At 44.7% G+C, this 25,676-nt stretch overlaps 1 protein-coding gene across 1 annotated transcript in view; it reads right to left on the reverse strand.

The window, feature by feature from the left end:
* Positions 1-25,380, reverse strand: part of LOC142559639 (uncharacterized) — a 38,990-nt gene extending 13,610 nt beyond the window's left edge. Inside the window, exons 1-4 of the mRNA XM_075671209.1 lie at positions 25,238-25,380; positions 13,813-13,949; positions 2,174-2,253; positions 854-925 (exon numbers count right to left, since the gene is read on the reverse strand). Coding sequence (XP_075527324.1) covers positions 854-925; positions 2,174-2,253; positions 13,813-13,949; positions 25,238-25,348 — 400 coding nt within the window. The 5' untranslated portion in view covers positions 25,349-25,380. The remainder of the gene's footprint in view (positions 1-853; positions 926-2,173; positions 2,254-13,812; positions 13,950-25,237) is intronic.
* Positions 25,381-25,676: the final 296 nt, after the last annotated feature.

Consider the following 25,676-nt stretch of genomic DNA (forward strand, 5'->3'; position numbering starts at 1 on the left):
TGACTACGAAATGACCAATATTTTAGCAACTTGTAACAACTACCATTCATTAGAACTGTCTAAATATGCTAAGTAATGACCAGTAATTGCTAATATTGACTTAGATTAGTTGTCGTAACTACTAATGACTAGGATATGACCAACACGTCTAACCACGCTTTCTAATGACCAGAATTGATTAGAAATCACTAAAAATACGAAGTAGTGAGCAGTAATGACTAATGATGACTGAAATGACTAGTAACGACTTGCGATGACTACTGATGAGTAGGATATGACCAACATGTCTAAGGCCGGCTTGTAATGACCACAATCAATTATAAATTACTAAAAATGATTAGTAGTGAGCAGTAATGACTAATGATGCCTGAAATAACTTGTAATCACTAGTAATGACTACGAAATTACCAATATGTCTAACAACTTCTAACCACTACAATTCATTAGAAATGAATAAAGATGCTTAGTAAGGACCAGTAATGACTAATATTGACTGAAATGACTTCCAAGAAAAAACAGAGAAAATGACAAAAGAAAGAGGCAAACGAAAGAGGTGGATAGGTAGGCTTTTGCCATTCATCTCTTCAGAGAGATGTTAAGAGACCCTGTAATTTTTCTAGTATCCATTATGTTAGAGTTCCAACTGATTGGATTCTATCTCTTCTCTTGGTAGCGTAGCGAAAGCGTAATTCTGTTGAGAAAATTTATAAAAAAAATTAACCTCAAAATATAAATTAGATAAAGTTGTCACATGAACACCAGCGGTTCGTAGAGGCACCTCCTTTGAAAGCTCTGAAAAATCATACTAGAGGCACAAATCCGCAAATATACTTGGGCGTAACGTTGCACTTACCTGTGTACTTCAAAATGAAACACTTTTCCTCTGACGTCCAATACTCAAAGTTGTAGGGTCTCCCTTTAGATTCTATAAAGATACCACGCGTAGTGCGCATTGCATAAGTCTACAAAGTAAACAAGCGAAAATATGTGGTTTTCTTTGCATACATTTACAAGTGAGAAGAGATGCCGGATTAGGGTAATAATAAAACGATGCTTTGTACTAGTGTGCACTCGAATGCTACAACATAACGTAGGCAAACATCAGGGACAAGCGCACAATCCGAACATCGCAACTCATGGCTCACCACTGCTTCCACGGCTCACCACGACGATCATGTATAATTTGATGGCAAGATTCATGGCATCAATTCACGACATGGCCTGAAGTTCTGCTACAGCCGGTTGATGCGTGCTTACGACATGCCCACATTGGGTTCTGCAGGTATACTCAAACAGCGTCAGTGACAGCAACGCCAATTTAATGTCATCAGCAACGTTCTGCAATCGGGCGTATCCTATGGTTCCGTATTGTGATGCGGTTTAAAACGACGATGGAATTTGCACTGTGGCATTGAAACTTTAAAACACGTTAGCTGCTATAGGACAAGTCGTGATAAATGTTGCGCGATCTCAGAGACGGGGGGATGCAGCCTAACACATCATCTAAAAGGTCAAGCTGTCATAAGAAAAGAGCCACGCAAAGCACGCTCCGAACGTCTCAAAGAGCTAGTGGTTACAGCATGTGCTCGGAGCACCAGGTTCGATTCGGCTGCCAGCCGCATTTCCTTTTATTACATTGGTCAGAAATGTGACGAGACAAGGAATATCCAGCTACCTACCTACCTCAAAGCGATTAGAATGAGTCAGAGAATGGCTCACTTTAAACAATGGGTGACATGTCTGCGCATTCTAAAATTTTTTATACATAGCATGTTTTACTCAAGTAAGAAAGTCGGAAATAAGTGTTACAATTTCTATTTCGGTATTATTTCAAGTCATTTAGTTTGTGCCGGCCTTACTAGCATTTTCCGTCTCCCTTTCATACTACACAAGGCAGCATTCCTACAAAATAATTCTCTCTTTATGTGCATTCAAGCCGGCGGTAATAAGCCGCTTTATCTTATACGGCCCTTGTCGACTGCTTCATATTTAGGACATGATGTCTCAAAGCAACATTGAAGCTATATAAATCCATGCTAATTTTTAACTCCATGGCAAAATTCAATCTGACTACGCCAGAATTCGGCGTTCCGAATCTGGTTTAGGTAGCCTTCTCATACGCGTGGCAAAATCAACACCAAGTTCGCGATAAACCGGCCGCATTATTGCTTACCTTGCTCTGCCTTTAGTCTAATTTTCATTACAGGCACGTCGGTTCCGTTGATAAGCTTGGCACGTTCCTCGTATTTCGTCCTGCGGCAAGACCAGTCAAGCTTTACTTAGTGCCGTAAGAATGAGGTGCCTAAATGGGTGATGTCCGCTGCCAACGAGACTTGTCAATTTTGTGTAGATACATTGGAAACTAGCTTATTGAACGCAAGTAAAGGAATCTTCTTAGAGGTTGTGATAACTTCCAGAACGTGTGTAATGTACGCTTCCCAAAAATGCACAAGAGAGAGATGGCCACCTGGTGGCCTGAATGAGTTAGCAAGCAATGAGTAATAACTATAGATGAATATGGATAAGTAAAATGTTTTACACATTTTTTCGTGCAAATGCCAGGCCACTGCCATAGCCACTGGCAAACCTGAGATTTTTTACTAGAAATTTTGGAACCTGTATCTGGGGACACACAGATGCTTTGATAAACAGATGTGTCATACGCAAGTTAATCGCAGCGCCAGTGACAAATCTATATTAGCATGATAAATGTACCGCCCAAAAACAAGATTACATTATTATTACACAGGCACAGTTTGACAACAGATCTTCAGGAATATTGTCTTCTAAACCTGTTTAGGCATAGACATATGTTTCATATTGGAAGAATGAACCAGACGCATTCAACATTGCTTAAAGAATTGCCGAGAACCAATGACTTAGATGAACACATGCTAAAAACGTTGCCACAGCAATGAATTTAGACTCGTAAAATCTGTGATTGTACCCAACGTGGTGTGGCTGATATTCGTATACCACACTTTTCCAATAACCTATGTGGAGGTTAGTACACAAGGAGTAAGTTGCATCCTAGACAGAGCCCAGGACGTCATCTATCCTAGGCCAGAATACACGTTCTCCTGAACGATTGTGTTCAGGCGGAGATACTAGACCGGAACTACACCGCAGCTCCAGCTGTGAGCACTTGACAACGAGGTAGCCAAGTTTAACCGGGGAAGACAGACTTCGCTTTTGCGCATGGTAGCAACGACGTTCGGAAGAAAAAAAGGGCGTCAGCAGGATGTGTGCAACAGCAGATAGGAAGTGGTTTCTTCTGCTACTGCATGGGCAACTTCTAACACGACCCATTTGTTCATTTCATGTGGCAGGTGGGCAAAACCAAGAGAGTGTAAGCAGCTCATGCACCACGCATGACATTAGTGTGAGTAGGATGTGCAAGCTTCAGAACATCACTCGAACAAATATTGAGTGCGGCGGTATGTGTCGACAGAAAATCAAGGCCGAAAGTAATTTCGTGACCCAGCTAGTTTCATGGCCGCCAATGCTTACACCGGGCTGCATCAGTGGCGTAGCCTGAAATCTCGCTCGATGGGACGGGGGGGGGGGGGGGGGGGCACGTTGCAGCTTTGCCTCCTCCTGCTGGAATTTGTCGAGGGATCAAATACATTAATAATACTGCATTGCCGCTGCCAAAGATGCTGCAAACTAGCTCTTGAATGCTACGCACTGTCAAGACAAGTAAAATATGTGTTTGTGCTTGAAAGAATACAGTATGTCTCAAGCAGTGCGCCCTAAATAACTGATATCCATGCTTCTGTGGTTTCTGTATGTTTATTAAGTAAAGAAAGTGCCACACGAACTTTATAACTACATCAGTTTGAAACGAGCAAAACAGTTCAGCCAGAGACATGAAAAGTGTAAGGGCCATGAAATGAACAAGTTCAGGAGAAATATTATAATGAAACTATGCTAACCTCCCCTGTCGTTCTGTGATTTCCATCTCTCTTTCTGTGTCATTTAAGAAACTTGTCTACATTTCTGTACGTATGCAACGACCAGGGAAAAATCTCAATGACGCTGTCCTTCGTTCCAATGTATTGCGGAGGAGCAGCTGTCACCGGTCGTGTATCGTGAGTAATTGCGCCTAAATAATAGTCGCAACAGAGAGCACATATAAAAAGCACAAGTTCTGCAAAATATACGAGGGCGAGTGAAATGAAAGCGAGCCAGTGCGAATATTTGACAAACGGGGTACTTTATTCCAAAGAAGTCTCCATGAGCATTTAGACATTTGATCAACTGAATAACGAGTCGCGTGATTCCTGTCTCATTCAAATCTTTTGGTTGCTGCTTTAAAGAGCCTGTAACTGTCTCTTTCACGTCATCATCAAAGACGAATCAGCTTCCCTTGGGCTGCTTTTTTTTAAATGCTCCATATTGTGGAAGTCGCAAAGCGACGGGTCTGCGCTGTATGCCGGATGTTGCAGCATTTCCCACTTGAACATTGCCAGTTTTGTATTAACCACATCAGCGACGTGGGGACGGAAATTGTCATGGAGCGAGATCACCCCATTCCTAAGTTGTCCGCTTAATTTGCTCTTGATTGCGATACAAAGGCTACCCGACGTTTCACAATAACGGAAACGATTGATAGTCTCTCCAGATTTAGAAAATTCTATCAGTAATGGCACCTGGCGATCTAAAAAAAGTCATTATCTTTCCGGCCGAAATGACGGCCTTCGCTTTCCTTGCGGGGGTGAATTCGAGTGTTTCCACTGTAAGCTTTGCCGCCATGTTTAAGGCTCGTAGTAGCGGCACCATGATTCGTCCCCGGTCACAATTGCAGACAAAAAGCCGTCACCCTTGTTGCGATACCGCATTAGATGAGACAGGACAGCACCGAACCTCTCCGTCTTTTTGTAGTGGTTCAAAATCTTGCGCGTTCATTGCGCACACAAGAGCCGATATCCGAGATGTTTATGAATTATGGTGCGACCCGTACCGCGACTGATTTTCGCATGCCCGACCAATCCATTGATGCATATGCTCCGTTATTGTCTAATCAGCCTTTGCAATTGTGTTGGGGGTGACTGCACGGTGGCTTTGGCCCGGTCTTGGATCGTCTTTGCAACTTTCACGTCCTTTGAACCATTTCCTCCAACGCCTCACAGTGGCAAATGAAATGCAATGCTTAATGTAAACGGCAGCCATACGGCAATTAATTTCTCTTGGGGAAACATCTTCAGCAGCCGTAAACCTCACAATACCACGCTGTTCAACTTTTCGAGCATCCATTATGTAACGCAAGCATGTTCAACGCAGTGTATGAGAGCATTAAAGAACATTTATCCTCACACCTGAATTTCCGCACACATGTGACACCTGCATCCGCCGCACACATGTCACTTATGCAGCTGCTTGTGTGCTACGCGCATGCCTCGCAGATAATGAACCGAACCATTATTGCACAGGATGGGTTGGCTCACTTTCATTCGACTCGCATAGTATATAAGAAATTCGAAGATACAATGGAATCTACAAATGCGGAGATACAGCTTAATGAAGGGGGGGGAAATGTCACTGGAAACAAATTTCACTGCATGTAAACACAATACTTCGCGACAAGATAATTAAATATACGTATAAGTCTAATCCGGACAGGCCGCCAATGGAATATGAACCTGGCAACGTTTAACGCTAGAACTTTATCTAGTCAGGCGAGTCTAGCAGTGCTATTGCAGAAATTAGAGGGCAGTAAATGGCTATAATAGGGCCCAGCGAAGTTAGGAGGACAAATGAAGCATATACAGTGCTAAAAAGCGTGCACGTCCTGTCCTACCAGGGCTTAGCGGAGAGGCGAGAACTAGGAGTCAGATTCCTGATCAACAAGAATATAGCTGGTAATGTACAGGAATTCTATAGCATTAACGAGAGGGTGGCAGGTCTTGTTGTGAACCTTAATAAGAGGTACCAAATGAAGGTTGTACAGGTCTACGCCCCTACATCCAGTCATGATGACCGGGAAGTCGAAAGCTTCTATGAAGACGTGGAATTGGCGATGGGTAAGGTCAAAACAAAATACACTGTACTGACGGGCGACTTCAGTGTCAAGGTATGGAACAAGTAGGCTGGAGACAAGGCAGTGAGGGAGTATGGCATAGGCGCTAGAAATAGCAGGGGAGAGTTATTAGTAGACTTTCCAGAACAGAATAACATGCGGATAATGAATACCTTTTTCCGCAAGCGGGATAGCCGAAAGTGGACGTGGAGGAGCCCGAATGACGAAACTAGAAATGAATCGACTTTATTCTCTGCGCTAACCCTGGCATCATACAGAATGCGGACGTGCTCGACAAGGTGCGCTGCAGTGACCATAGGATGATAAGAACTCGAATTAGCCTAGACTTGAGGAGGGAACAGAAGAAACTGGTACATAAGAAGCCGATCAATGATTTAGCGGTAAGAGGGAAAATAGAGGAATTCCGCATCAAGCTACAGAACAGGCATTCGGCTTTAACACAGGAAGAGGACCTTAGTGTTGAAGCAATGAACGACAATCATATGGGCATTATTAAGGAGTCTGCAATAGAAATCGGTGGCAACTCCGTTAGACAGGATACCAGTAAGCTATCGCAGGATACGAAAGATCTGATCAAAAAACGTCAATGTATGAAAGCCTCTAACCCTACAGCTAGTATATAACTGGCCGAACTTTCCAAGTTAATCAACAAGCGTAATACAGCTGACATAAGGAAGTATAATATGGATAGAATTGAACATGCTCTCAGGAACGGAGGAAGCCTTAAAGCAGGGAAGAAGAAACTACGAATAGGCAAGAATCAAATGTATGCGTTAAGAGACAACGCCGGCAATATCATTACTAATATGGGTGAGATTCTTCAAGTGGCTGAGGAGTTCTATAGAGATTTATACAGTACCAGTGACAGCCACGACGACAATGGAAGAGAGAATAGTCTAGATGAATTTGAAATCCCACAAGTAACGCCGGAAGAAGTAAAGAAAGCCTGGGGAGCTATGCAAAGGGGGAAGGCAGCTGGGGAAGATAAGGTAACAGCAGATTTGATGAAGGATGGTGGGCAGATTGTTCTAGAAAAACTAGCCACCCTGCATACGCAATGCCTCATGACTTCGAGCGTACCGGAATCTTGGAAAAACGCTGACATAATCTTAATCCATAGGAAAGGGGACGCCAAAGACTTGAAAAATTATAGACCGATCAGCTCACTGTCCGTTGCCTACAAAGTATTTACTAAGGTGATTGCAAATAGAATCAGGAACACCTTAAACTTCGGTCAACCAAAGGACCAGGCAGGATTCCGTAAAGGCTACTCAACAATAGACCATATTTACACTATCAATCAGGTGATAGAGAAATGTGCAGAATATAACCAGCCCTTATATATAGCTTTCATTGATTACGAGAAAGCGTTTGATTCAGTCGAAACCTCAACAGTCATGGAGGCATTGAGGAATCAGGGTGTAGAGGAACCGTGTGTAAATATACGGAAATATATCTATAGCGGCTACACAGCCACCGTAGTCCTCCATAAAGAAAACAACGAAATCCCAATAAAGAAAGGCGTCAGGCAGAGAGATACGATCGCTCCAATGCTATTCACAGCGTGTTTACAGGAGGTATTCAGAGACCTGGATTGGAAAGAATTGGGGATAAGAGTTAATGGAAACTCAGTAATGGAGACCTCAGTAACTTGCGATTCGCTGATGATATTGCCTTGCTTAGTAACTCAGGGGACCAACTGCAGTGCATGCTCACTGGCCTAGAGAGGCAAAGCCAAAGGGTGGGTTTAAAAGTTAATATGCAGAAAATTACAGTAATGTTTAACAGTCTCGGAAGAGAACAGCAGTTTACGATAGGTAGTGAGGCACTGGAAGTGGCAAGGGAATACATCTACTCAGGACAGGTTGTGACTACGCATCCGGATCATGTGACTGAAATAATCAGAAGAATAAGAATGAGCTGGGGTGCGTTTGGCAGGTATTCTCAGATCATGAACAGCAGGTTGCCATTATCCCTCAAGAGAAAAGTATATAACAGCTGTGTCTTACCAGTACTCACATACGGGGCAGAAACCTGGAGGCTTACGAAAAGGGTTCTACCTAAATTGACGACGACGCAACGAGCTATGGAAAGAAAAGAAGAATGATAGGTGTAACGTTAAGGGATAAGAAAAGAGCAGATTGGGTGAGGGAATAAACGCGAGTTAATGATATTGCTACGGCACAATCTGTGCGATCACGAAAGGCGAGCAGTGTGAAGACGATGACGACGATTAGAAGCTAGCGCGGGCTGTTGCCTCTTGGCCAAGCGCAGCGTATTGCCTTGTAAATATACTTGTAAATAGCTTTTCGTCGGTGTCTTCCTACGTAACATATCTGGTGGAGGTGCTGGGTAGACGGGCAAACTTCTGGTCAATACGTCGGCTTTTGGCGAGTTCCAGGCGGCGGCACTCTTTTATAACAGCATCCACCGTCGCTACGTTGTTGCACACGAGCAAGTTGAAGGCGTCATCGGCAACGCCTTTGAGGATGTGGGAAACCTTGTCCGACTCAGTCATGTGGGTGTCAACTTTGCGGCACAGAGCCAAGACGTCCTGAATGTACGTGACATAGGGCTCTGTTGACGTCTGCACACGGCAGGAAAGCGCCTTCTGCGCGGCAAGTTGGTGACCGTAGGGGTTGCCGAACAAGTCTCGAAGCTATGTCGTAAGTGAATCGCAACTGGTGAGCTTATCTTCGTGCGTGCGATACCAAACTCTAGGGGTGCCACCGAGGTAAAAGACTACGTTGGCGAGCATAATAGTAGGGTCCCACCGGTTATTGCGGCTGACGTGTTCATACAGGCTGATTCAGTCATCGACGTCTTCCCCATCTTTGCCTGAGAATACGCCAGGATCACGGGGAGCGGGGAGAGTGATGTAGGTCGTCGAAGTGGCAGCAGGTGTTGGAGCCGGCGGAGTCGGGTTGTCGTCGCCGGGAGCCATGAAGGAAGGCTCGACGTACCGTCCACTGCGAAGCTCCGTGAAGAGGTACAGGGAACGTCCACCTCCACCAGATATGTTACGTAGGAAGACACCGACGAAAAGCTATTTACAAGTATATTTACAAGGCAATACGCTGCGCTTGGCCAAGAGGCAACAGCCCGCGCTAGCTTCTAATCGTCGTCATCGTCTTCACACTGCTCGCCTTTCGTGATCGCACAGATTGTGCCGTAGCAATATCATTAACTCGCGTTTATTCCCTCACCCAATCTGCTCTTTTCTTATCCCTTGCCAGTACCAGTACAACGCCCGCCATCGTGACGTACAGTTTTCGCCTGGTGCGCTCGTGCTCCTGTGGTCGCCCACTCGTCACATCGGACTTTCAGAGAAGCTCCTTTCGCGATAAACAGGGCCCTACCGCGTGCTGCGCCAGGTGACGCCTGTGACTTACGAAATTGCTCCTGTGGGTTCAACCTCGTCCTCTCCTCTGGCATCTAGTGATGTCGTACACGTCAGTAGGCTCAAGGCCTACTACACTGCTTCCGAGTCCGATCTTTAGTCGCTCCGGGACGGCGCTTTTGCCGGGTAGTGCTACGGCACAATCTGTGCGATCACGAAAGGCGAGCAGTGCGAAGACGATGACGACGATTAGAAGCTAGCGCGGGCTGTTGCCTCTTGGCCAAGCGCAGCGTATTGCCTTGTAAATATACTTGTAAATAGCTTTTCGTCGGTGTCTTCCTACGCAACAATATCTTAGTGGAAACAGAAAAACAAATGGACATGGGCAGAACGCGTAATGAGGAGGGAAGATAACCGATGGTCATTAAGGGTTACGAACTGGATTCCAAGGGTAGGGAAGCGTAGCAGAAGGCGGCAGAAAGTTAGGTGGGCGGATGAGATTAAAGAGTTTGCAGGGACAACATGGCCACTATTAGTACGTGGCCGCGGTAGTTGGAGAAGTATGGGAGAGGCCTTTGCCCGGCAGTGGCGTAACCAGGCTGATGATGATGATGATAAGTCTACAATAAATCTACTTATCTAAGAGAAAGATCATTGTATATAATGCGTCAAACAAGGCAAATAAACATGTAGCGCAAACAAACGTTAACAGATCACAGCTCCCCCTCCCTTCACTCCCACTGATGCATCGCGCGAGACAGGAGGCGGCGCTCTTTCTCCTTGCTTCATTCCTTGCGCACACATGGCTGAACCACCATCGTCGGCTCACGCATGCCACCCCCACCCCCCCTACGCTTTCACTCTCTCATACAGCATGCGGGGCGCAGTCACGATGTAATCGCCTTCGGACTTTATACGGAACATAAGGGTGACGGCGACGGCAGGAATGCGCCTCGAGTTCTATATAATTGATAAAGCAATAATATAATAAGAGTATCCGGCTGAAGCGTCTCGTGGCCCATTACTTTCGGCAAAAGAAGTAACAAGATTGAACTTTCACCATGCGACAATTCGCTTCGCCGCAACCATGTCTTTTTTTTTTCTTTTGTGGGTTAGGAGGGGGTTACCAAAATGACAAAAAAAACGCAAAGCAAAGCAAGTTCGCCACAATCGAATGCCTACAATGGGTACCTGATGTGGCTACCGCATTGATGTTGAAGAAAAATGGAGACGCTTGGTTCACAGAGAAACATACACGTACTGCTCGGTATCCTACATCGGTGAGGCATGATTACCGGAGAGGTTGCGCTCAAGCGAACGTGTTGAAATCCGTCGAGTCCCCACAGTGATGGCAGCAAGCTGCAATGCATTGTTCTTTTTCCTCTTCTGCTAGCCAGAAAGCGTCCAGAACTCTGCCAGGTGACAAAACACTCGGCCAGAGAAAAACGAACGCGCATCGAAGTGCGCCGCACAGTGGTCGGAGCAACACGAGAAAAACGCATAGGCTCTGGCTGGTTCTGCTAACCCGCGGGTAGCCAGAAGAAAAGAAAATTGTAGACGCTCATTGTGTCCTCGCGAACAACAGTCAAAGTAGAAAAAATCGATCACAAAGTAGTTACCTTTGCTGGCTTTAGTGTCTTGACATGGATGCTTTCGCGTAGGTGAGGAACAAATGTTGATATTATTTTCTGTGACGCGACGGCGCAAATGAACCACCACAATGCTTCCTCTCATCAGACTTCGCGGCGTGCTGTCTGAACGTTTCTGATAGTGTGTTGATTTGGCGTGTCTCGTTGTATGATCAGATGCCGAACTTTATAAAGATCAATGCACCTTTGGCGTCGAATGTTTATAGCAACATTAAACCCACAAATTTCCGGAATTGAAAATCTAAAGCATGACTTTGGAAATGTCAATGCACCTTCCGAACCAAACGTTTGGGAAGTTTACACTAATAATGTTTCATAATTCGAAATCCATGTGCTCCGTAGATTCCGCGGCCACAGCCAGATGCCGAGACGAGCCCGCTCGCCATCAAAATGCCGTTGAAACTGTGCTCGGATGGGGCTCCTTGCGTTACAGTATGTACCTCCTGTACACAGGCGTTCCCGCGAAATACAGCCCGATTCGGCAATGTTCGTGCTGAAATGTCTTTTAGAGCGTGAAAAGGACATTCTAGAAGAAATCCAGCATCATTTCCGTCGCCGGGGGCTGTTTTGGTCGGCGACGCATGACAGCACGAAAAAATTGCGGGGTGCGGGGCTGAAGCACCATAAGCCCCCCTCCCCGGCTACGCCCTTGGTCTACATGTATATTTCTATCAGCGAGATGTGCAATCAATCCAAAAAAATTTCGATGCTAATGCAAATATAAACGCTCATTGCTGAAGTCCTTGCTCCAATGACTACAAGCGCCTTAACAGGAACACGATGGGCTCAAAGATCGACTAAAGCGCATCGAGCAGGTTAACTAAGGCAAATATTTTCGGACCACGTTAGTAATGCTCTGTCAACTAAGAGAGCGGGGTTTGTAGCATCGCCGATAGTATCACCCATGGTAGAACGCGAACGAAACACTACGCGATAGCTGTGATGTCTCTTCGTGCACGGCAAGCGGCTTGCTGTGAGGACAGTGTCAAGATTCCTCAGTTCAAACTGGAGAAAAAAGTTACAACTGCAGTTAACCGGACAACGAGTAACATCAGTGCTCGAGCTGAATGGCGACGAGCAGCGGATGCGACTGAGGCACGCATTGTGTCCGATGGTTGACCGACCGAAATTTTATTTGCATGTACTCTTTGCCTTTCGGTCATTACAAGGTGGGTTAAAAGTAGCACATACAATAAGAGTGAAATTCGTGAGTAATGCAATCATAAACTAATACAACCAAAGAAGAATACATGCAGATAAATATACTAAAGATGAAACATATGCAGCAAGCATTCAAAAAGAGGCGAGGAGCAGTATACCGACTGTACACAAGATACAAAAATAAAAAAACCTAAATGAGATATTACTCATAGCATCCAACATATGATGTACAGTGCACTTACAATACATGCATTTTAGATGCTATACATTTTTATAACAGGCCTTTCACGTACTGATGCAGGTAAATTCTTTGGTTCCTAAATGTTCTTGCAAAAGGAGCAGGCATTGGTTGTAAGATGTAATGTGGTTGTTGAAAAAGACCGTCGCGGCTTGTTCTTAACGCTTTGCCTCGTTGTGGGGTAAGGTTTGATTTACTGTCGCTCATAAAATGATTTTTGTTACGCAGGAAAGAGCTTATTAGTCGCTTGTGCAGATTCGTACACGAGCAAGCAGGCTTGTGATAGAGAGTCAGCACAGTGCTCGTCGCTCTGTAGACCGACAGGGAGCGATAGCCCTCGGCTGTGTCGTGGGAGGGGAGGAAGGCCAGCTGCAGGGGATATAACTTTAAGCTAGCAGCGAATGGAGCACGTCAAACCTTTTGGTATCATTACATCACGTGATTATGGCTGAATCTTCAAAGGAAGATGTTGCCGTGGTATTGGCCCAACTGTCCAGCAGCTGTTTCATACGTCGAATTTTCACGCTAAGCTTGTTTTACCTATCCGTTCGGTTAAGCTCTAAGTCATGGCACACTTTTCGCTAAGTTACACAGCAATTTTTGTTGCTTGGCGACCGCCATCGCCGTTGCACGCTCCAGGCGACAGTGTTTCGCTAGGTGGACAGTGCTGTCGTGGAGTCGTAGTAATCGGTGCGATTGTGGGCACTGCTAGAGTAAGCGCCGTCGAATCGTATGCTTTTCTGGAGCCGCATACTTTAGCACGTGTTTTACGTTTCATTTGCCGCAGCTGCAGACTAAGGAATTATGCCTGATGTCCCATGTATTTAAGGACAGCCAAGAACAATACTAATCGCATGCTTTAATAACATAACAAAATGCAAAGGCGATTGCTTTTGCCGTTCTTTTCACTGTAAGGATACAGTCAGGACTACTATATCATGGGCAACTTTGGACACGACTTCGACGGACATCGCTCCGTTTGGCGCCGTCAATGACGCACATGAGCTATTTCAACGGACATCGCTGTGTAACGCGTGTGGCAGTGGTAGTTTCTTTTTCGTTGTTTATTGCCATAGTCACTGCAACTAAATCTACTTTTCGGCGTGGGTCGTCGGTTTCTCTAATGATAGGCACGTGACCCAGCCAACTGACGTGGTAGTGAATGTTAGCGGCACTTATGTCCGCACAACAAGCAAATAAATCAGCGTATGAGTGCCTTCACCTATACCTATACAGAACACCGACGTCAGCCATAGCGATGACAATTTGTTCCAAAAGTAATCGAAAGCATGAGGTCAGGTACGAAACAGCAACTCAACAGTGTTAATGCAGAATTTCATAGCCTCTTCTTTACTTACTATTACGCCGTTTCCTAGCCACTTACCACATCTTTCCCTTCCGCTCCCATTGATAAAAAAAGTAATCAGTCCTGTTAAGAAAGATTCGTTCCCAGTAAATACAATCCTGGCTTACAGCATAGTTTCGCTGCTTCATCCAAATTTTCTCGCTCGTGTTCAAAGCCTAGACAAAAGGGGGAAGCATGTAAGCATGGCTCTAACTCAGGTTCCCTTAAGCACAAAAGCAGAGACACATATCTACGTCGCAAAGGTGCACATCTGAGGCATGAAGGATCCCGTTAGCGTACCTTATCGGCTTGAAATGATTTCCACGCATTAGTGGCACAAATAGGCTCTAATTATGTGCGAAGCGAGCAAGTTGTAAGGCATTTCCATAAGTACAAAGGTCCTAAAAGGGGAGCCAAAGAGCACAGCGCCAGTTTCCATTGGAATACTTCAAAGCAGGGTATCAAGGATCAAACCACTTTGTCCGGTAATTGCAAGAACAGTTACGGCATTTGGCAACTCCATAAATTCGTTAAGGCTCAGCGGGTGCCATAGTTAGCAGCACAATAGACAGAAACAACAGACTTCCATATTGTCACGAGGCTCTGACGGCGCCCACCCATGCAGGCACCCAGGTCGGGAAAAAAGCTTTAAGGCTGCAAACAGTTCATTGGGCTAGATTGTGGCCCCTTGATTGAGATACAGCTCGTCATCGGCAATACCAGTTAAAGCCGTCGGGAAACTCAGGTTAGAATGGTAGCCGCTTTCATCGGGCCGTTTATATTGTTGCGGGGTTAAAAACAGTCAGACGTATATTTACAACATATTTACAATAATTGTAGCAGCTGAGAACGTGGCAGACAGCGCGCGAAGTCCAGAGCATTGTCTTCTTCCGACCAGGGGCGCTATAACGTAAAACAATTCCAATATGTTTTTATTCCAATCTTCTGACGTCAAATTTGCGTAACCACCCACGCAACCACTGGGCGGCCACCCGCAGGGTTGTCTGAACAAACCAATCAAACGCTATCCTCGTTCATAGGAGGCCACTTTTGTTTGCTTGAAAAACGAATAACATTAACTACACGGAGCGGCTTGTCGTATCTAATTGGCTGACAAGAGGCAAGGAGAACGCTCAAGTGGAGAGGGATTCGAAGGGGCAGAGCCAGTGCACTGAAAATGGATAACCCGATGAAGAGGGTGGTGCCGGCGTCTGCGATTGGTCCGTTTTCTCTTAGCTTGCGGTGGCTTGTCAAAAATCACGGCGTCATGCAACGGAAGCTTGAGAATGACACTTAAACGGAACATCAGCAAAGAAGAGTTGGCCTAATGAGCTCGTAAACGAGCCGAACGTGCTCTAAAATGTTACGCGGCCATGCAGGAGGGTGTCCATCATTCGTTCAAATGTGGCCGGGGCATTACATAAACCGAAAGTCATCACAGAGCAAGCACGTCCGGGATGTAGGTGAGGTAGGATTCAGTGCACGTCTGGACACGCGAAGCGAGGTCTTTTTGGGTGGCGCGCTGACGTCCCACAGGCTTGCCAAACAAATCTTTAAGCTTCTGTTTACAAATGTCCCAGCTGGTAAGTTCCTCCCCGTGGGTCATATATAAAAATTAATGTTCTGTTGAATCATGTTGCGTGAACAGGTTGCAGTCACAAGTATAGATTACAATCCCTCTATGAATGGGCCTCCAAAATTCTTGAAACTATAAATTGTGCTATTTAGTTACCATTAAACCTGTGTCCCAAAAGGCGTACAATACTGCCGAATGTTCCTTATTATCAGTATGTAGGTGTTGTAGGAAACCAAAGGCAATTGCATTACGGTGCTTCAGTTTAGTCAACGTAACGACAACCACCGAGAACGTTTCATGAGATGCTGGTAGACACGAGAAGGCGATAACTTACATTAATAGAATTCAGCATACTGTTCGCGATTAAACTGGGAAATAAAATTTTAGATGTGCATGGAATGTTGCCACGAAGTAGGGGCCAGGAACTGGCAGTGACATCTTAGTACTTTATGTGCAATGGGATTACAGTTCAGTCGAGTGCAAAAGTTTAAGGATAAGAGTTGTTGCTAAATTTGTTTTTTCTTCGCAGCCTAGGCATAAAGGCTGACGTCAACTGTACTGTCCACGTGCACCTGCTTGACCAGCGCCATACTTTTACACAATTTCACACTGCCCAGGTGTGCTAGAAGAAATTATTTGTCTTTTGTTTATATGTACCGTGGTCTCAAGACTTTTGCACTCGACTGTACATAAGCCGGCTGTGTTTTGGTGCACTATGCTGATTGTTTCAAATCGCAATCTCTCTATTTGGCAGGAGTTTGCGCTCTATTCTTTGCAGTGCTGCAAGCTAAAAGTAGCCACGTTAGCCAGCAGCACTGACTTAGTGTCAACAATTGGCGCATAAGATCTGGGGAGTCCATCATCGCATGACTGCCCACATGGGAGTATCTGTACACGACCAAGTTTGCGAACGACTGCCACAAGTTCTGTGGCTTGCTTGCGTGATACAAAACGCCATTGTTAGTGATAGCGCTTGGCTATAACTTCAACCAGAAAAAAATAGCATCGAATAATTGCGTCGTACATAAGTGCCAGCACAGCATAAATCGAGCTTTTGCATATTCTGACACTTCTCACCATGGCGGCCTACACAGGGAAATTTTACGCCCTTCTGGGTGTAAAAAGAGTGTATTCACGTTTCCACATTCTTGATTACACCTTTTTAGAACCTTTTGCCATTCACTGTGATACCGATGGCACCCGCTTGGATGTACATTTGTCCCACATCAATAATCGTCATCTGCCTTGCTTGCGTTTTCTTTCTTGAATACACCGCGCTCTCTAGATTCTTATCTTCAATGGTATGTCACCCTGATAACCCGCATACCATTCGTGATCTGGAAGTAGTGGGTTCGCACTGTTGAAGAACGGCAATGCAGGCAAAATAGAGGACGTATATTTTGTGGAAAAAGTTAAGCCCCAAAGGGTGCAAATTCTTAAGAGTGGTATTTTGCAATACTGTACTCTTTCAGTACGCTGATAAAATTTCATAAAACCGTTTTTACGTTTTATATGTATTTGAATAGGTGGCATTGGAGTTGTGCCAGAGCTAAAAGCTCGACTCGTTTTCTGTTTACTTCTGACACTGTTAGATCGTTCGCGGCGCGTACGGTGCTGAACAACTGAAGCGCTGTACTAAAACCACACGGCACTCAGCGCTTTTGAGCCATCGGAGGGCGCTGGGTGATAGCTTGGGTACCATGCAATCCTTAATTCGGCCTTAATTCGTAACGAAAGCTCTCTTAGTGGAAAAGCATTATGTGACTCATGAGCCAGAAAAGCCGACGTTGTCCACAGCGAGAGGCAGGAAAGAACACTATCACACTCTTGTATATTTCCATGACAAGATTGAAGCCAGAACGCATTTGCGTAAGGTTACTGCAGGTGGAGTAAAGTGAAATAAGGTGAAGGGAAGTGAATGAAGGTCAAATGAATGTGATTAAGGTGCATTAGAGAGTAAAGTTGATTTAAGTGTATTAAAGTAGAAAAACTTTACTAAGGTACTTTATTGTGGATTATAGATCGAATAATAACATGGAATAAGGTAAAATATTATAAAGTGGATAAGGGTAGATTAAAGTGGTTTAACTGTATTGAGGTAGATTATCACGATCAGCAAAACCCGCCTATCGCGGATAAATCACGGCAGTTTTTACGAATGTAAGATTTACGAAAAGGGGTGCAGCAGCTTCCAAGGCAGTGTGCCGAAACATGCCTGCTTAGATGCCCCCCTTTTGCATTACATTAAAAAATTATATTAAAAATGTAATTTTTTAATGCCAGAAGCACAAAGGGCCCCGTGTCGTAGAAAATCCGGCGTTGGAGTCCGGATTTGTTCGTGAGCGAAATTTTCCGCATAAATAGGTAAATGTATGTGCCAGTGCGCCCTATCCACTCTCAATAACTCGGCCTTCAATGTAGCATAATTTGGATGTACCCCGGCCATGTCTTGTGGCCTTTCGGGTAAGAGAAGCTATCAGTTCCGCCTTTCTTTTGCCCCCTACTGGTTTTAAGTAACGTTCGAGGTCGTCGAAATGTATGGTGTACATAGCCACGTTCTCGATGGTTAGAACCAATTAGAAATAATGGTATATTATGCTTCCTATCGCTATCAGCAAAACCTCTCTGTTGTGGATAAATCAATAGAGTTTCTACGCATGTAAGATCCAAAGTGCGGTGCCGAAACATGCCCCTTAGATGTCCTCTTTTGTAATCGAAGCGAGGGCATCATGCACGTTATTTTTATTTTTCAGCGCTAGTAGCGCTAAGCGCGCCGTATCGCTGAAAATGCAGTGCGAGATTCTCTTTGCTGAAATTCGCTGCCGTTAGGCGGCCTCACAGCCTGCAGGGTTACTTGACTAACCTAGCTTCGATGCTCGGCAGCCACAGTCAGAAGTTCGAACTATCGGGCTTTTTCTTTCTCTGTTTTATATGAAGGTGTTAATCCAGAATTCATCTCCTCCAGTACATTACCTCTCCGGGCTTCGAGTGGCACCTGACACCGGAAAAATGCCTAGGGCCAGTGGGCGCTATACGAATGCAATGAGGAAGACCCATTAAGCTTCAACAAAAGACAACGCTTCACCATAACAGGAATTGGCCTCCCAGTTAAGTATTCGGCCACTCCTTCCCAAATGAGTCATTTGATCAGCCAATAACCCAGAGTCCCAAGCAGTTGTAGAGCGTCTGACTAAGGCGGTGATCAGACCTGTAACGCAGCAGAGTGTGCTATAAATCTTCGGACCCGGAGAGGATGCCAATGCAAACTAACACTATCTACATTTAGCACCCGTATTCTCTCGAGTGAGGCTAGCTTAGCAGGTCTGTTTGAGTAACTCTTAAGCATCTTATGGAAAGTTAGAACAACTGGTAAGGCTTATACGCGTACAGTGCTGCCGTATGGCCACATCCTCTGCAATAGAGGACTTCCAAAAAAGAAGCAATACGCAGTAGGATTCCTTCTTTCATAAGGACATAGCGGGCAACATTGACGTATTCTACAGCATTATTTAGAGGTTAGCAGTAGCCGTATTAAAATTTCATAAGTGATAAAGATTAAAGGTAGTACAAGCGTACGCTCCAACCTCCAGTCATGATGATGATGAAGTAGATAAATATTATCGAGAGGTGGAATTAGCGATGAAAAAACCGCAAACTCAGTATATTGCAGTAAATGGCTACTTCAATGAAAAAGTAGGGAAAAAGCAGACTGGTGAACAAACTATTGGCAACTGCGGCGTCCATTCTAGAAACAATAGAGGATGTTGGTACAATTCGCGGAGGGAAAAAAGCTGAGAATGACGAACATCTTCTTCAGAAAATGTAGCAAGAAAAAGTAGACCTGGTAAAGGACAAAGGGTGAAACAAGAAATGAAATTTATTTCATTTTTCTACCGATCCCAGTATAGTGGAGGATGTAGAAGTGTTAGGTAGGGTAATGTGCAGTGATCATAGTTTACTGAAGCCCAGAATTCACCTCATTTCCAAGAGAGAAAGAGTAAAATTGCTCAAGAAGAAATAGGCTAACCTAGACGGAGTAAAGGTAAAGGAGACCAATTCAGCTGGTACTTGCAAATATGCAGCCTTCGAAGAGCGGGATGAAGAAGACATAGAGGCAATGAATGAAACCGTAACAAGGCTCGCTACAGAAGCAGAAATGGAAGTGGGAAGTAAGGCACCAAGGCAACCTGTAGGTAGGCTCTCCTACGTAACGAAGGACCTAGCATAAAGGACAAAGAATGAAAGTGTCAAACTCAACAGATCAGATAAAATTTGCCGAATTGTTAAAACTGATCAACAAGGAGAAGCTAAAGGATATTCGAAATTATAGCGTAAGAAAGACTGAGGACGAAGAAGGAAATGAACGCAGCATGAAATAAGTGAGATGGAAATTTGGCATAGGACAAAGAAAGATGTATGCAGGGAAAGAGAAGCGGGCTAAGATCACCAGTAATTTCGAAGAGATACTAAAAGCGACGGCGGATCCGGATCATGAGACGGAAATAATCAGAAGAATAAGAATGGGCTGGGGTGCGTTTGGCAGGCATTCCCAAATCATGAAGAGCAGGTTGCCATTATCCCTCAAAAGAAAAGTATATAATAGCTGTGTCTTACCAGTACTCACCTATGGGGCAGAAACGTGGAGGCTTACTAAAAGGGTTCTACTCAAATTGAGGACGACACAACGAGCTATGGAAAGAAGAATGATAGGTGTAACGTTAAGGGATAAGAAAAGAGCAGATTGGGTGAGGGAACAAACGCGAGTTAATGACTTCTTAGTTGAAATCAAGAAAAAGAAATGGGCATGGGCAGGACATGTAATGAGGAGGGAAGATAACCGATGGTCATTAGGGTTACGGACTGGATCCCAAGGGAAGGGAAGCGTAGCAGGGGGCGGCAGAAAGTTAGGTGGGCGGATGAGATTAAGAAGTTTGCAGGGACGGCATGGCCACAATTAGTACATGACCGGGGTTGTTGGAGAAGTATGGGAGAGGCCTTTGCCCTGCAGTGGGCGTAACCAGGCTGATGATGATGATGATGATGATGATGATGATGATGATGATGATGATGATGATGATGATGACTAAAAGCAGAGAAATAATTCTCTACTGACTTATGCAACACCCAGAGGAGCCACGATACCTCGATTCGAAGCAGTCATGTACAGGCTATAGAGGCTCCTTCTATACCAAGCGATGAAGTTAAAAGTGCCTTACAAGACACGAAACAAGGAAAAGCGGAAGGAGAAGATGAAATAACAGTCGTTGTAAACGAAGATGAAGGAGACATCATGCTTAAAAGCTTCCGGCGCTTTATAGGAAATGTCTCACGCCTTCAAGGGTCCCAGAGAACTGAAAGAATGCCAACATTATACTGATCCACAAAAACGCACACCTTAAAGAATTGAAAAATTAGAGGCCCATCAGCTCCCTTCCAGTATTATACAAAATATACACCAAGATAACTCATAATAGAATAGGGGCAACACTTAAATCAACCAAGAGAACAGGCTTGATTCAGGAAAGGATACTGTACAATGAAATCACATCTATGAAATACATCAGGTAATCAAGAAATCTGCAGAGTACTATCAGCCTCTCTAGATGGATCTCGTAGACCTCGAAAAGGCATTTGATTCAGTAGAGATACCAGCAGTCACAGAGGCATCGCATAATAAAACAGTACAGGAGGTTTGGATAAATATTTGAAAGATATCTACAAAAATTCCCACAGCTACCCTAATTCTCTACAAACGTAGAAAAATACCTATAACGAAAGGACCCAGGCAAGGGGACAATCTCGGCAATCCTATTCGCTGCATGCTTAGAAGTATTCAAGCTCTTCAACAAGGAAAGCTTACGAGTGAAGATCAAAGGATAATATCTAAGCAACCTACGCTTTGCAGATGGTATTCTCTTGTTTAGCAACACTCGGGACGAATTATAACAAATGCTTAGATACCCTAACATAGAATGTAAGAGTGGGGTTGAAGATTAATACGCCGAAGCCAAAGATAGTGACCAATAGCCTGGCAAGGGAATAAGAGTTCAATATTTGCCAATCATCCTCTACAGCCTGTGAAGGAGTACGTTTTTCTAGGCGAATTATCCACCGCAGACCCTGATCATCAAAAGGGAACTTTAGAAGAACAAGAATGGGCAAAAATACTGCAGACATACATCGTCAAATCCTGACCGGAAGCTTACCATTATCATTAAAAAGAAAGGTGCACAACTAGTGGATTCAACTTTTGCTAAAATATGGGGCAGAAACTTGGAGACTGACAAAAATGTTCGAGAACAAGTTCAGGACCGCACAAAGGACGATGGAACGAAGAATGTTAGGCGTAACGTTAAGAGACAGGAAGGCAGCGGTGTGGATCAGGTAGCAAATGCGGATAGCCGATATTCCTAATTGACATTATCAGAAAGAAACAGAGCTCGGCAGGACATATAATGCATAGGTTAGATAACCAGTGTGCCATTAGGGCTACAGAATGGGTGCCAAGAAAAGAGAAGCGCAGTTGAGGACGGCAGAAGACTAGGTGGGGTGACAAAATTAGGAAATTCCGAGGCGCAATTCGGAACCTGTGGGAGCGGGAGAGTGGTAATTGGTGATAGCAGGGAGAAATATTCGTCCTGCAATGGACGTAAGATAGGCTGATAATGGTGATGACAATGACGATGAAGGAAATAAAGCAAATTACGCTAGAACAAAAATCCTTTTTCTACGCCTTAGAAGAGTGTTGACGTACATGACTAGCACAGGCAAGCATCTGAACCAGAGAAAGTGCCAGTTCGTCGCTTGCAAGCTTACAGCTCTAAGTCACGCCCAATCTCAAGATGGAATTCTTCCCGACCCTTCGAAACCTCGGTCTGTAACAGACTTTTCATAAACCTAAGACACTCAAACTACTCCGTGCCTTCATTGCCCTCCGATCTTACTTTAGACTGTTTGTTCGTAATTTTGCCTAAATTATTTATTAGGCGGGGCCCACAACCTATCCTTCTGGTCTCCAGCATGCCAAACTGCATTCTTTGCCTGAAGCGGCCTTTTCACATCTCCGCCTGCAGTTCCACACCATGACTCCAGCGCCCCAACAGAAGTGTACACCGACCACAGCGATATTGGCCTGATGCTGTGCTTGTGCAGCGCAAACCTGGCTACTAGGAGTACATTGTTACTTACAAAAGTATCGCACTGACTAAAGCGGAAGACCTCTACAGCGTCCCTGAAATACAATGCCTGGTCATCGTTTGGCCCCTGAGGATGTTTCTCTGTATATATACGGCCGCCCTTTCAACGTGTTAACTGAACATCACGCCCTTTGTTGGTAATCCTTTTTAAAAGACCCGTCTGGATATCTTCCTCGGTCGGATCTTCGCATTCAAGACTGCGACAAACACGTAGAACTAACGCTCTGGCGGTCAGCATATTGACGAAGACGCTCTACCGCGCTCTCCGCTACCTGCTGACACTGCCTCCCTCTCCACGAGTGAATGGTGTCGTCGGCGAACATGCACCCTTCGCATCAAAATGGCGCAATGGTTCCTGGGTTCTGGTTCTTTTTTTTAGATGCACTTCTGTTCCCAGCGTCACCAAGCTGCCAATTTTGCCATCCGGGATGACCTGCGTCGACGCAGCTACCATCCTGATGGTCGCAAGTGGTTTTCGTGTTATTGCTATGACTTTGCGTTCTGATATAAATTCATCTTTCCACACCGACCCACAATGTGCGCACGCAACCACCTCCAAGACGTATGAGCCCTCAACAACATTGCTACTGCCAAGGAATGTTTACTTTCTTCCAAAACTTTAAGCACTTGCGTTCGCCATGCCAATGCCGCATCTCTCTGCGGTTAATTACAGCCCATTCTATGCTGTGCTCATGGCTTCAACCCTGCGGGAATTGACCTGTACGGGCCGCTACCACTAACGCCCACAGGTAAAGGATGGATTATTGCTGCAGTTGATAACCTTATATTGTAGGCTGATGCCGCTGCTCTACTTCCAGACATCGCTAGTGACGTTGCGTCCTTTCTGCCCCATCGTTTCATTCTTCGTCATGGCCCACTTAAGAATTGCTGAACGGTAGAGGCCGTGTGTTTCTGTCGTAAGCGATTGAAGACTTGCTTGCTCAAAGCCGCGTTTTTCAGCGATCCACCTCAGCGTACCGTCCTCATACTAATGGGTTTACGGAGAGTTTCAATCGAACCCTTGGTCACATGCTTGCCACATACATCTTATTGGAACCTACAAACTCGAACATCAGCCTTCTGTTTGTCACTTACGTATATAATACGGCAACACAAAATACTACAGGACTTTCCCCATACTCTCTCCTCTACGGTCTGAAACACTCCCATTCCATAGATACGGTTGTACCGCATCAATCAGACGCGTCACATTGCGCTTCCGTTTTGGTCGTCGCCAGATATGCCGAGAAATGTCGTCAGTTAGGCCAAATTTTCACCTCCGACGACCAATAACAACAAAAGTTCAAACGTGATTGTGGAAATACGAACCATAACTTCACTCGCGGCACAATATTCTTGCTTTCCGCGCCTTTTACCACGCCTAAACTGTCAGCAAGACTTCTCTCGAGGTGTGACAGACCATTCCGCATCATCGGACGCACCACTCTTGCGAACTATATCATAGAGACACATACGCCGACATCCTGCATGCTCCGCCGCGAACGGGTTGCTGCTGCTGTTCCCCGCCTGAAAGAGTTATGAACCGCTCCTCTCCAAGTCGATGGTTGACAGGATGGCTTCACTTTGGACGGGAGTAATTGAAATAAAGAAAAAGCGAGGACGAGCAAGGCCGGTCAAAACCTCTATTCGATTTAAGCAGTGCAGCCACTCAGCCAGCCAGATGACCAGTGCATGGCGCATGTGTAAGCCACTCGGGCATCCGGATGTACTTGCTCTGTGTAGCCTGACTACTCGGTTACGATTCACGCTACACGCCGAAATGTTGACCAAACCCCTTTACAAGATTTACAATGTTGCGACATAAATAAACTCATGAGGAAGAAAGTGGATCTACTCTTCTTCGATAGACTATTGCAAAACATTCTCGGTTGATAAATCTCAATAATGGCGAACTCCAAAGGTTATGAAAATATATGAAAATATACTACGGCTATTCGGCCGGACGTTACCTTTGAATTCAAGTGTACACTATTTGTTATTTTTTCTAGGCACCTGCCACATTCCACCGCGTGATGGATGCGGTACTCACAGATCTGAAGTAACGGACCTCTCTTATATTTCGCATGATGTCCTGCGGTCCCTACAATTTAACAGTCACCTGACGGGACTTGAAGCAGTATTATTGGAAATCAGGTCGTCCGGACAAAACCTGAAGCCTAAAAGGTGTCGCTTCGTCGAAAAAATCCCCAGTTTTTCTAACAGAAATATGCCACGCATACATGAACCCAAAATTGTCAAGCAGCGTCGGCATCGCATTGAAGATCGACAAAGCTCTAGAGACAATGCAAGTGCACTGGGCTGCTCAGCAATATGTGTGCCCACAAATTACGCTAGAGGCGAATAGTTAATTTATGGCCGTACTATAAAACATAGCAATAGCAGAAACGAGCACTCTGACGTTGCGTTGCGAGTGGATTACCTTACAAGCAGTTAACAGAACTGCGAACGATTGTTAATAACAAATGTATGGTTTATTTATATGCAGATATTATTCTATTATAAGCCCTAGTGCAAAGTAGTACTTCGTGCAGTGGCAGTAAATTATTTCAAATGGATGAAAACAGTAAAGTTAATGTGAGCACAAGCAAGAAAGGGTCATATTACAGTAACCCTATGGCATATAACACAACATTTTGCCACAAAAGAATATCGACTTGTAAAATGTAATTACCTCTAATAAATCAGTGAAATTGGGCTTGGCATACTTAAAAGGCTCAGAGGCACTGTGTGAACTTGCAGAGACGAGGGTAAAAACACAGCTTAGATAATACAAGAACATCATTTCTCTGTCCTATCGTGTTATAAGCCACGTGGAGAAAGATCACGCCTTCCACTGAACAAGTTTTGCATATATATATATGTATATATATATATATATATATATATATATATATATATATATATATATATATATATATATATATATATATATATATATATATGTACACATTTCAGAATGTACCGGCTTTTGAGGGTGGTCTCTCGGAAATTCTCTCTATGCAGCTGCCAAAAGCGCTACGCATTAGGTGACATTAGGGCGCAGCACAGGGCAATAACCCAGAGCATTTGTTTAAGCGTGACATTTTGCACTCTTTTCAGAGGTCATCCCC

Source organism: Dermacentor variabilis, chromosome 10 (genome assembly GCF_050947875.1).
Source record: "Dermacentor variabilis isolate Ectoservices chromosome 10, ASM5094787v1, whole genome shotgun sequence".
Taxonomy (NCBI): domain Eukaryota; kingdom Metazoa; phylum Arthropoda; class Arachnida; order Ixodida; family Ixodidae; genus Dermacentor; species Dermacentor variabilis.